This window comes from Sesamum indicum, linkage group LG8 (genome assembly GCF_000512975.1).
Source record: "Sesamum indicum cultivar Zhongzhi No. 13 linkage group LG8, S_indicum_v1.0, whole genome shotgun sequence".
NCBI lineage: Eukaryota > Viridiplantae > Streptophyta > Magnoliopsida > Lamiales > Pedaliaceae > Sesamum > Sesamum indicum.
The window spans coordinates 10790238-10804074 of record NC_026152.1 but is presented as its reverse complement, the minus strand read 5'-3'; the positions used below and the strand labels follow the sequence as shown (position 1 = coordinate 10804074).

General features: G+C 30.6%; 2 protein-coding genes across 2 annotated transcripts; both read left to right on the top strand.

The window, feature by feature from the left end:
* LOC105168230 (WAT1-related protein At3g28050-like) lies at positions 2164-4180 on the top strand. Its single transcript, XM_011088223.2, has 7 exons — positions 2164-2369; positions 2439-2501; positions 2641-2754; positions 2854-3085; positions 3177-3335; positions 3538-3689; positions 3815-4180. Exons 1-7 carry the CDS (start codon positions 2191-2193, stop codon positions 3978-3980), a joined length of 1065 nt encoding a protein of 354 aa, XP_011086525.1. The 5' UTR covers positions 2164-2190; the 3' UTR covers positions 3981-4180.
* LOC105168648 (WAT1-related protein At1g70260-like) lies at positions 9842-13649 on the top strand. The gene is made up of 5 exons (XM_011088780.2): positions 9842-9905; positions 11663-11918; positions 12337-12495; positions 12981-13132; positions 13438-13649. Exons 1-5 carry the CDS (start codon positions 9856-9858, stop codon positions 13586-13588), a joined length of 768 nt encoding a protein of 255 aa, XP_011087082.1. The 5' UTR covers positions 9842-9855; the 3' UTR covers positions 13589-13649.

Sequence of the window (13837 nt, the reverse complement as noted above, 5' to 3'; positions counted from 1 at the left end):
ATAATTATGAGAATTTCGAAAATTTGGCTGCACAGATTCTGTAATTACAATTGTAAACGTTACTGTATATGACACGATCATCGCTTGTGATGTTCTTCTAATCTTGATTTTTTGTAAGTTAAATTATTCATTAGTATTTGACGCTTCTCGATGTTAGATTCAAATACACAAATACTACACTCTTTTTTATAAACTTACAGTTATAGTTCTTGAAGAGATGTTCGTATAATACACCTCAAAAAACATTCGTGTAAACTTTATTATTAAACAAAGGGTAGTTGTTTACAACTGTAATTTCAAGAGGTGTGCTTGTAATTTTATGGTAAATTATACTTTTAGTTCATATACTTGGGGCCAAAATTGATTTTTGTCCCTAAACATTTATAGGGATAATTTTGATCCGTAATCTTTTTAAATTGTAAAGATTTTGGTCCAATGGTTAGAACTGAAGTTAATGGAATTGGGAACACAGTCTTGTTACGAATTTCTTCGATCTTTGGACATGGACCAAAAGCGTAATTTATTATAATTTTTTTTTAAAAGAATTATGAGGTGTTTTTATATTTAAATTTAATTTCACGAGATATTAATGTAATTTATCTCAGACCGAGGCGCAGTTTCCCAAGTTTCAAGTCAAAATTGTCAGTAAAAATAATGTTTTGTGAAGGATTTCTTACTTAATTACATCCATAACACGACAAATTATCATTACATCATCATTACTATTATTAAGATAAATTACAATAATTTTTCTAAAGTTAATGTTTTGTGAAGGATTTCTTACTTAATTACATCCATAACACGACAAATTATCATTACATCATCATTACTATTATTAAGATAAATTACAATAATTTTTCTAAAGTTAAGTATAATTATGAATGCTTTCTTATTATTTAAAAAATTATCAATACCCCCTTAATTTTAATAACTGTCTAACAATTAACCCAATCTCTCAGGTTTTCATTTTTTTTTTGTGGCGAACTGACCAAAATGCTCTTATGATTAAAAATTATAATTTTATTTATTTTTTAAAATTTTTTATTTTTTTATGAATTAAGTAGATAATTTTATTATAATTTTTAAAAAAAATTATTTTTTTAGTTTTTTAAAGAAATAATAAGGGCAAAATTGATAATTTCATACGTCCATTAGAAAATTATATTATTTAATCAAATATCAATGGGTAATTTTAAATTTTTAAATAATTAAAAATTCATAATCGTGCTAAATTTTAGAAAATATCATTGTAATTTATGCTTATTATTATAATGAAGGAATGAGTACAAATTATTAAAAAAAATTGGATATGGTGGAGTAGGACACGTCAGCAGGTGGCAACTCATGATTAAATAATTTATGATATTTAAACACAGATCTGATAATCGTAAGGCTTTAGTTTAGTATGGCGGCTGTCTGTTTAGAATTAGCCACCAGTGTCTTTATTTTTTGAATATTTAAAATTATTAAAAAAAAGTGATTCCCATGTTTTGAAATTATGTAAATGTATATTATAATAAATTAAAAAATAACCTCATTTTTAAGGTTAATGGCAAAGTAAAGAAATTATTTAATTACATTACAATATGCTTCCTTAAAGGGAAAATCATAAATACCTCTAAAATTAATAGACGTTCAATGTATACTTCTTACACTGGACTATCACAAGAAATATTTATTAAGTGACTATTAACTTCAGTAGTATTTATAATTTTCAAATAATAAAGGGTAATTATAATTATGACTAATATAAGAAGAGTCGATTGTAATTTAATTTAATTATAATAAATATTTAGATAAAAAATAATCAACGTAGGATTAAGAGTTATACCTTACAACTTGTATCAAAGAATGATCAAACGACATAATAAATTATATTTACACTCGAAAATTGAATGATGCCATATGGACAGTAGATACATTTGTGAGATGACGAGAAACATGGTACAAGGTATACATAATCAAATCTGGGAGTTGAAAGATCTAATTACGTAGGTAGCTATCAAAATGATTCTGTCCATACAACAACAGCTGAATTCTTGGATTTCTCAGAAAACTAAAATCTTTATTCACTAATGACTAAACCATGTGAAACACCTTCAATATTTGTATCCCAAGAAACCAACCCCCCCCCCCCCCAAGGGTGTGTGTGTGACAGAGAGGAAGAGAGAGAGAGAGAGAGAGAGAGAGATGGGGATGGAGAAGGCAGTTCCATATGTGTTAATGGTGATAGTGCAGTTTGCGCAGGTGGGCTTAATGATAGCAGGGAAAGTAGCCATGTCTAACGGCATGACTACCTTAACATTCATCTCCTATTCAAATGGACTCGGTTCTCTCGTTCTTCTTCCATTCTCCATATTCATATACAGGTAAAACTTCTCCCCCCACTTTCATTCATTACTTCTAATCTCTGCTAATTCTTGCTCTACTACATGTAGATCCATTCGTCCCCCATTGTTCTTCACTTTCCTATGTGGGTTTTTCTTGCTTGGCGTTATCGGGTACGAATCTTGATTTTCTCTGTTCTAAGTAGCTAATTTAACTATGAGTTTTCCAGTTATTGGGCCATGATCTTGATGTTTTCTGATTACGTAACCATGATTTGGAAGGAAATGTGACTGATTTATGTAAAGGGTATAGGTTCTTGGTGCAGATCATAGGATATACTGGAATCAAGTTTGCCTCTGCATCACTCTCTACTTCAATCCTCAATCTCATCCCAGGTTTCACCTTCGTCCTGGCCGTCATTTTCAGGTTGATTGTCATCTCCTCTCCATGTTTTGCACAATGAAACAATAATCATCATCATCATAAGCAGCAGCAGCTGACTCTCTACTGATTACTTATATTTAGGCTGGAAAAGTTCAACTGCAGAAGTAAAACTACCTTGGCTAAGTCTGTTGGAACAGTGGTATCGATAACCGGTGCTGTCGTTGCAACTCTCTATCAAGGCCCTTCAATTTTGGGACCTTCATCTCATTCAAATGCAACTTTTCACACAATCACCAGTTCGTCGGCATGGATTTTGGGGGGATTTCTTCTTGTAATCGACTCGTTGGTGTCGGCATTTTTTATCATAGCACAGGTGAAGGGTTGGATTGAGTGTTTGTTTAGTTAGTAAGGTGAAAAAAGTGTTTATTGTGAAAAATCTAGTGTTATTGGTTAATGTTTTGCAGGCATTAGTTCTCAAGAAATGCCCTGTGGAGCTGGTTCTAATGTTTTTCTATAGCTGCTTCATTGCCATTGCATCTGCATCAGTCTCTTTGGTTGTGGAAAAAGACCTCAGCTCCTGGAGCCTGAGACCGAAGATGAGGTTGATTCCTGTTATATACTCGGTAATCCTTCTATACTGACTGAGACACCGTATACTCCTTGTTAGTCCATAATCAGCTGAGGGGTCAAATTCTATGCAGACGACTAAGACGTTAAACGTTTCAACTTGTCTCTATTGTTATTGATCTTAACACTACTGTCTTGTAAAAATGAGTGCAAAGTTTTTACGTGCGTTTTTGCTGTATCTTGTGAACAAACATGCAGGCTATTTTTGGCAATGCTTTCCAAGTATCCATTTCAATGTGGTGTGTGAGGAAAAGGGGGCCTCTGTTTGCATCCGTTTTCCATCCTCTAGGAGTCATCGTTGCGAATGCAATGGGTACCGTCATCTTGGGCGAACCACTCTATCTCGGAAGGTATCTCCATGAGTACAGATACTTCCTATGTTCTTCATTCCAATAGTAAAGGAAGTCCAAGTACTGATAATCATCATTCTGTCAAGAACCGCATGCAGTTAACCGTTAATCTTAATCTTTGACAGTGTGCTCGGATCAATTATTGTCGTGGTCGGCTTTTACTCTGTGATGTGGGGAAAAGCTAAAGAAGCAAAGACGGTTGAAGATGGCGGGGCGGAAATCTTGGAATCAAACGGCAAGACGACGCCTCTGTTGCAGAACAACACTGAGGATGGAGTGGTTAATGCATAATTTCAAGTAGTAGAAAGGCTTCTTATTCTTCTTCATTTTAGGCTCTCTTCTGTTCTATGAAGATGTTATACTCTTCTCCTTCATTTCTTTCAATGTTGATTGAGCAAAGGGGAAGGGACTCTGGTGAGATTTTCTGCGTGGTTCAATATCTGGGGACAGAAATGTAGGAGGTAAGATTCATTCTCTTTTTGGGTAAATTAAGAGGATCTGATTTTTGATATAATTATAAATACCTTGTTGTTTTAAAAAAAATTTCAATATTTTTGTAATCTTCAAATGGAGACTTGGAATTGTCAGCTTTGTCCTTGTTTTTTTTTTTTCAAAAAAAAAAAAAGAGAAAAATTATATTAAAGTAATTAAAAAATGGGTGAGGTGGATAAAATTTTTGAAAAATTACAAAAGAAATCATCTACTTAGTCAATTAAAAAGTTTTAATTTTTTTTAAAATACATAAAATTATAATTTATAGTCCAAATGGTATTTTGATAAATTTACTATAAAAGATGGATGAAAATTTAACGAACACTAACGAAATGAGCTAATTACTAGATAATAATATCAAACCTTAGGGGAGCTTACTGTAATTTACAATTCCTTTTTTGGTTAAATACGTATTATTTATAATTATGACAAATTTGAGAAGAACATACCTTAACCGCAAGGTGGGGGATGCCGAAAGCAGGGCTAGTGACTGGAGTGAACTTGTAACAAGGTAGTCAACTAGTCATACTGGAAAGTGCGGCTGGATCTCCTCCTTTTCAGGGAGAGCTAATGCTTGTTGAGCATTTTAGTTTGACACTGCTTCACACCCAAGACAAAAAGAAGGGAGCTACGTCTGAACTTGTTGTAGTTTACAAAAAAATGTATAAGCTTTGAACTTTGCCCACCATTCAGTGTTCTGAATAATTTATTGACAAATATACTCTAAAGATATTTTTATATTTTAAGAGGGTAAAAGTAATATACATAAAGTCAAAATAGTATAATCGTAATCAGATATTATTGTTGAATTAATTATCCCCTCCTAAATATCTAATCTAATTATATAAAGAAAAGTTGTATTCCAACATAATTGTAAGAAATTAAGAACGACACGCATATGTTTTTCCCCCTTTTATTGAAGAACCTTAGCCAAATGAAAATGCTAAGTAAATCCATAAAATCAGGGTCAACTAATGCAGATTTTAGGTTTAAAATGCCTTAATTTTAGGGTTCGTTTCGTTCAATGAGAAAAAAAAAAAAAAGAGAGAGAGAGAGAGAAATAATAGTAATTTTTATTTAAATTATTTGGTATGATTGAAAAATAAATAAATTTTAAATATTTATCCTTATTTGATGTGACAAATATTTTTGAATTTTTATTGATACATTTCTCTTCATTTTATACTAGAAATTAAATAAGTTAATAATATATTAAAATAAGTTTAAGTTGTTAAAAATTTAAAAATTGAGTTTAAAAACTTATTCATAAGAATTTAATTCAAACAAGAACAAAATACTTTAATGTGTTACATTTTCTCAAAGATTGTGTCGGGGTATCAATAGCTTGGAGCATAGGCAGGTGGAGGTGGATGGTGTTTGTGCGGTCTGTGGTGAAACGAAAGATAGCTTGGAGCATATCTTGGTTGATTGTTGGTGAGATTGGTGTGGGCGTTCTCTGGCATTCCTTGGCGTTGGGTGTAGCATGGGGGTGGAGGATTGGGTGCAGCATACTCATGGGGGATTGACACATTCGGAGCACCTCGTTCCTTACCTTGTACTGTCATTGTGGCATAATCGCAATAGATGTATGTTTGAGGGGATCGGGATGGATGCTCCGTCGTTAGTGTCTCAAATTTTCAAATGCTGCATGTTTGGGTTCGTGGCTCATGATTTAGGACTCTTTTTGCTTTTCGTTTTCTTTGTTGGCGAGTCTTTCTATTGTTCAAACTTTTTAGCCTTATGCTACTTTGGTTATTATACTTTGTAATTTCTTTTCGGGAAAAAAATTTACTGTAATTAATTCATATCTAATCAAACCTGATCTAAGTTAGATTTCTCATCCTTCCAAATATAAAGTAATTAAGTAAATATGGCTCCTCATACTTTAATTATTCTTTTCTTTTCTATTTTCATGGTATCCAGAAGCAATTACATGTGGTCTTTATGCAAATATATTCTCTTAATTAAGCTGATCTAGGGGAGTGTATGCATGATCTAGGCTACTTCATCACTCAACAATTCATTACAATACAAGACTACACATATACAACAAATCAAAAGATTGAAGTCCAAAAATTTCCTGGCACAATGAAATTCTACTACCGCGAAGGTTCTGCGACTTTTTTGGCCTCAATCTTCAAGTTCTGATAATCGGAGAAGATTATGCATCCGATTCAAGAACAAACTTCAAGCCAGTTATTAAATCGACATTCGAAGCAAAAAATCTAAGGATTATCTACTTAAGTATACAAAAATTGTAACCACTTTTTATTTGAAGTTATAAAATTTCATTTGTATATATATATATATATATATAAATATATGTATATAATCTCGTAATTTTTTTTACAAATTGGAAATTTGTGTGAACAAGAATAAACCAAGAATGGATAGTAGAGGGATGTCAGATCTGAGTGACTAGGCGCACTTTGTTCACGATAATGCATAAAGTTTGCATATAGGTCATAATTGCCTTAAAACCCTAGCACTTGCAACTTTCCATCAGACTATTAAGTTCATTTTTGAATGGACTTACATTTTTCATTTTTAGTAAATAAATAAAGTTAAATACACTTTGAATCCCTAATTATGCATAAAATGTATTTATACCCCTAAACTATAAACGGAATAAAATGACTTTTTATGATATATACTAATTTTTTTATAATGAAAATGCCCTTACTATTTACACCAATAAAATAACTCTATGGCCATCATTCTCCTAAATATAATTTAAATTATTATAATTTTTTTATTTAATATAAATAATACTTTAAATTTATAATTTTTATACTGAGTATAGAATCTGTATAAACTCCATAAATTTATAATGTGTATATTTTTTACACAACTAGTAAAGGCTTTACATAATTTTTGCCTGTATTGTTATATAATTGAAGTTTTTTAAAAAATAAATTATCAATATAAATTTAAAATATTACATCAAGCATATATATACTGTAAAATATGCAATTCCATGATATAATTAATATAGAATAATATTCTATATTTTTTAAGTAATTGATATGATATATTTTTATTTTATGGACATGTAGTTGAATAAAAATTTATATATAAGTTATATAACATACTTTTTCTATAGAATTATACGCATTATGTATTGGCACATATTTACATGTACTTTTTAACATAATCTATTTATTTTGTAAAATATATTTGTGTATATTGAGCTTATTATAAATAATTTTTGTGTTCCATAATTTATAAAAAAATATAATTTTAAAATCAAATGTGAGTAAAACTTTACATCACTAAAAATAATTTGGGGGAGATATTTTTATAAAACATATTTTAGGAAGTAGAATAAGAAAAGCATAGGGGTAAGTGAGAGTGGAATTTGTCTTATAAATGTCAAATTATTTTGTTAAGGGTGTTTTTGTTACCTTTTATATTTTAGAGGTATAAATAAGAGATAATACATAATTCAGGAGTGCAAAGCGTATTTAACCCTAAATTAAATTAAAGATTTCCAACTAATTTCAGTATTTGCCGAATTAATTCCTTCACAATGGCTGACAAAAATCCAAATTTATGCTGCAGGTGATAGAATTCAAAGATTAAAATAATTTAAATTAGTTATCCATAAGTTAAAATAATAAATAGATATAAATTTAAAATTCACACGACCATTCGAGTGCATGTAGGGCTGCACCACTCTATCATCTCTTGTATAAATCGAATGTAAACAATATAAGTTTTTTTTAAAAAAATTTGGTGTAATTATACATAATTTTTTTGTAATTTAGAGAATCACATATTGTATTTTTAATATTTATTTTTGTTTTAAAATAAATTCATATTCGTGTCTCCAAATTCACAAAAGTAGTTAATATCAACAACAAAAAATTAAAATATAATTACAACTAATTTTCTAAAAAAAAAAGAAAAGAAAAAACTCAAGGAGACAAGGGCTAACGTCACCAAAAAAGTTGACAAGGTTCCACGTACACGCACAGTATAATTAATGGGGAAGGACGTGACGAATTGTTAGGTCTTCCCCGTCAAGATCCCAAGAATTAATTCTGCTGATGCACCACAAAACGACACCGGATTACACAATCAAGAACTAAATTAATCATTCCCCTAATTACAAATTAAGAAGCTGTTTACTTAACCTAAGTGCGAATCAAACCACCAATTAATGCCCCGAAAAATATTCCCATTGCCTAATTACGACTCACCCTTCATTCATTAATTCAAAACGATATGGGAGTTGGTAGTTTTATACGTAATTAGAGGGGCCCAAGGGATTAATTAATATTTATGGTAGGCCCTTAATTCATACCAACCACCAAGATAATGCCCTCAATTCAATTATTTCAGGTTATGACCATAATACAATAAATATGCTCAAAGTTTATTGTATTTAAATTGTTAGACAGTATGGGATAAAAATTAAAATGGATTAGATTCGTGCTACATCCGGTGAGTCGAGCACTGAATGTACGAATAATTATTATTATATGACTTATTTTTAAAAATATAGTTGTGTATGAATTGAAAAAGAATTATAATTTTAGTACTGTAAATAAAGATGACAATTTTAATATTGTACAAATTTATTTTGATAATTTTATTCTGTATTTTTAAGAATTTGTAAATTGAGTACAAAAATTGCCGAATTTGTTAACATGGCCAAAAATGTGTATTCCAGACTCGGTCGATCAGATGGGGACAAGGTTTTCCATAAAAGGCGAAATATATATATATATATATATAAATTATGATGTATGTATATAGGCTTCCCTAGAGATGCATGGGACGTCATACGAGTTGCTAATTCCCCTCAAAGTAGCTTCACGTCTCCATGAAGGGTTACCCTCCTCTCTTCTTTTCTCTTCTCTCTCTCTCGTCCTATTTGAAAAACAGTAGGATTTGAACGTCAATAAATAGGTCAATTTGTTGGAACTTGATGATCATGCATTATACACATACAATCAAGAGAGAGAGAGAGGTAGAGAGAGATGGGTGGTGGAGTAAAGGCGGCGTTAAGAGAGGTGGTGCCGTGCGCGGCGATGGTGGTGGTGGAGGGTTGCATTATAGGATTGACTATAATGGCTAGCACCGCCATGTCTAAAGGGATGAGCCCTTATGTCTTTGTTGTCTACACCAATGCTCTTGGATCAATCATACTTCTGCCCTATTCCTTCTTTTTTGATAAGGATAGGTATATCTATAGCTATATATATAGATATATGTATATGTCTCACCTCTCTAGCTAGCTAGGGACATGAATACACACATGTCGCACTGCTCACTTCATTGATCATACGATAGCGACGGGCCTGGCAATGCCGCCCATGTAAGTTTACACCATTATAAGTTATTCATAGTTGGATTACATGATATCATCATCATGTATTTATCCAACAATTTATAGCTAGCTCATATAAATACATATTGATATGATCGACATCGAATTTCCCGTGTAGTAACTTTGACAAAGTTCCTAAGCATTTGCATGCACTAACACATGATGTTGCAGTACTCAGTTGAAGCTCTCTACTCTACTAATCAATTGATACTATCTATATATTTGTGAAATTTTCAGATCAGTATCGCCAAAATTGAGCTTGCCTTTTCTCGTGCGAGTCTTCTTCCTTGGACTGATAGGGTTAGTCCCCCCCCCCCCCCCCTCTTAGTTGCATGTGGGATGGCCAATCAGATTCCTGCTATGTCTTTCATTCTTGCAATCATCCTCAGGTACATATATAATTCTTGTAAGAAAAATTTTAATTCAAATCGAATTTGATCGAATCTAAATTAATTTTACTCTTATATATATATATATTTATTATTTTAATATTTTATAAATTCATCTTGATTTGTATAATATGTGGAAATAATTTTCTTTTTAAATATACATATAAAGTTCAATACTAAATATAGATGATGTACATGTAATTACGTCGTGTGATATAAAATACAAAATATGATGTAGAATTAAAAAAAATGTTTAGTATATATATATTACATTAGTGATATAAGTACCTTTTTTAATTAGCAACTCATATGAGCCAAATAAAAAGTTGAATTAAAGATTAACGGTGACATAATCTACAAGTAGAAGGGACAATTTTGTGGTCTGCGTATGGAAATCTATGAAAAAAATAATAATAATTAGGAATATGATGTATTAATTATTTGGGGTCTCTAAATTTCGCAATACAATAAAATATTTTTCTAAATCGTTATAATATATCATATCCCTTTTTTTTTACAATATATATATATATATATATATAGTTATAGCTAGTAGCAATATCATAATGATAGGGTGCGTATTTTAGGAATTATATGTATTTGTATGTACGTAAAGGTGTCTTGAATTTTGTAGGATTTCAGATCTTATTTAAAATTGAATTATTGATTTATGTATTATAAAGAATTTTTTTGTTATAGTAAGAAACTTAGATCTAATTAGGAAAGTAATATGTACGTTGTTTATATGACGAAATCAAATATTTTGTGATAATTAATTATCATAGTTATGATAATTATATGTGCAACAATTATTAGTCGTGTCCTGCAGACAAGTTTAAAAAAATTTTCATAACAAAATATTAGTTAATTATAACTAAAAATTTATAACAAATATTTTGCACAGCTAAAAATCATGACAAATATCGATTAATTGTGGTAAAAATAATTAAATTTTAATATTATTTTATTTAATTGTGATTAAAAAAAATACTGATTTATCATTATTTTAAAACTGTAGTTATGTAAAATGTAGGAAACAAAATAAGGTTCCAACAATCACTTAATTAATTACTCGGAATGTCTACAATTATTACACCTTGGTTTCAACTGTTTTGATATAAGATGTATAAAGGAATAATTGAACTACCCTTTTAACTGGACAATCAAAATCTATATAATATTCTCATAAGTGTGAAAAATAAAAATAAAATACCTTCTCATAACATAATTTCTTTTACTTTATATTGTTTTTATGTTTCTGTTTTTTTTTTTTCTTTTTTACAGTATGCAATGATTACTTCATTTAAAATATTTAAATTGAAAGACTTAATTAATCAATCAATAGTTCGTATGAACAAAATATATGTTAAAAAAATAAAAAAACAGCAAACTACTAAATCTATAGACGGAAAAATTACACTTTTAATCTCATAAGATAGGAAATCTAATACTTTTAGTCATTTAATTTACAGAATTTTCAAAATTATCCTAATTAAAATTGAGAAAACTTGACATTACATTAGAGGATTTTAAAAAAATTATCCTGAAATTGAGAAAACTCGACACATTTAGTCTCATAAAAGCGGACGAAATGTGTTGAGTTTTTTAATTTTAGTATCATTTTAAAAATCACGTAAAATCAAACGACTTAAAGTATTGAACCCTATTCTATGAAATTAAAAAATTTACCAATAAACATATACAAATATTCCTATAACTTGAACTCACATCTCTTTTTTAAAATTTGTGTGTTTTAGGAGTACGAAGTTTGCGTGGAAAAGCTCAGGTAGCCAGGCAAGATTAATAGGTACGTTGATATCGGCGGCGGGAGCAATCTCAATCACTCTTTACAAAGGGCCTACGGTCAGAAGCCACTCATCATCATCTCCCTCACTGGCAGCCCCTTCACCTCCACGCCTTTTCGTCTTCACTTCAACCCATGAGAACTGGATTCTTGGCTGCATTCTCTTTGCTGCTTCTTCATTTACCCTAACCATCTGGAACACTGTCCAGGTCCATCCACCCCCCCACCCCCTATTTTTATTAATTATAATTCTAATATTATCATATATATATATATATATATATTTGAAAAAATTTCATCGACACCCCTGAGTCTAGGCCTAATTATATATATAACCTCTCTCGCCCTTTATGAAATTACAAATACAACCCTTGAGGTGGTATTTGTGTAAAGTTTGATAATTGAATAGGAGGTGTACTTGTAATTACAACAGCAATTTCAAAGGAAGTATTAATTTGTAATTTTACAAAGGACACAAAGTGTTTTGTGTGACTATACTTGAAATCAGGGGTGCATGTCGATATAATTTAATTACCCTATATATTTTATCTTTTGATTTTTGAAAAATCATTTGAATTTAAGCATTTTGCTAACACGGAATTATGAATTGTTTTGAGTGATGATCAGGTGGGAACTATCAAAATGTGTCCACAAGTGATGAAAATAATCTCATTTTATAGCTTATTTGGGACTCTCCAATCAGCTGTTGTTGCTCTCTTCATGGAGAGGGATCCTTCCGCATGGGCACTGCACCTTGACTTCCAACTCCTCGTCATCGTTTTAACAGTAAGACTACCATTACACATCCACAACTATTAATATTAGATAATTTTACTCTCTAACAGTTTAAATTTTTAAATAAAAAAAATCGTTCAACATAATTCTAGAGTCAGACCAAATAAAAGGTCATTGGTCCGAATTTCAATGCAAAATAATGTGCAATTTTGATGGAAATGTAAGGAATACAAATGTGTTATGCAGCCATCTTTAAAATTTAAAATATGAATTTATTGCAGTCAAACGATAAAATGAGCATGATACGTGTTGCAATGCCGTAATCGGCCCAGATAAAGTCGTATAATGTATTTTTTATTTTTGTTCACGACCCCAACTGTTCTTGCATTGAATTCGAAAGTATGATTCCAAATAGTAAGAACATTTTTTGTAAATTTATTTTTCACCAAAGTCGAAATAATTATAATTAACTTAAATTGAAAATATTGAGTGAGATGATCAAAGAGGGTGATCATGTGCAACCTCCAAAATGACAGGCAATTTTCAGCAGTTTGATCCGCAGCAGTGTTCAGATATGGTGCACGCGATTGAAAGGACCTTATTTCGTGCCCATATTCAAGCCATTCGGAATTGCGTACGCCAGCACCTTCGGATGTCTCCTCTTCCCCGACACCTTTCATTATGGAAGGTAAACATTTTCACTTCAATACACCCTAATGCTACGTGTGATAGGGCTCGATTGAATAAAATATAAAATAAAATAAAATAATATTTTTTTAAATATTTACCCATTTGAATAAAATTACGTAAGATGTGATCTGAATTAGTCATACATTTTATTCAAAGCCTGATGAATTATTAATGTATCACCGTATTTTATAGTCGCCTCCTAATAAATTACTAATCGTTTCAATCTACTTTTATCAGACTTTGTAAATGATTCTAAATATTTATACGACGTAGTTTCTAATGAATCAATATTTTGGTGTGTAGCATGATGGGAGCATTTGTGTGTGGAGTGGGGTACTACACCGTGTTGTGGGGACAAATGAAAGACGAAGCGATGCAAAAATCAGATGGTGGCAACAAGAATGATGTTCCTGATCAGAAGGTCCCTCTTCTTCAAGATGAATCTCAAGTGTGACCATCAAAGATTAATGATGCGGGTACATAGGATTTTGGAAGGGTTTGTTTTTCAGGATCCCTCCTCCAATTTAATTAAAAATAAGCATTATATTTAATTTTGCTTCTATATATGTAAAATAGTATTATTAAATTTCCTGTATAATTTTCTGCTGATAAGTACTTCAAATGTCCTCCGTCGAGGATACAAGTTGTAATATATATTTATATATATATATATATATATATAAATCATGAGATTACTATTATG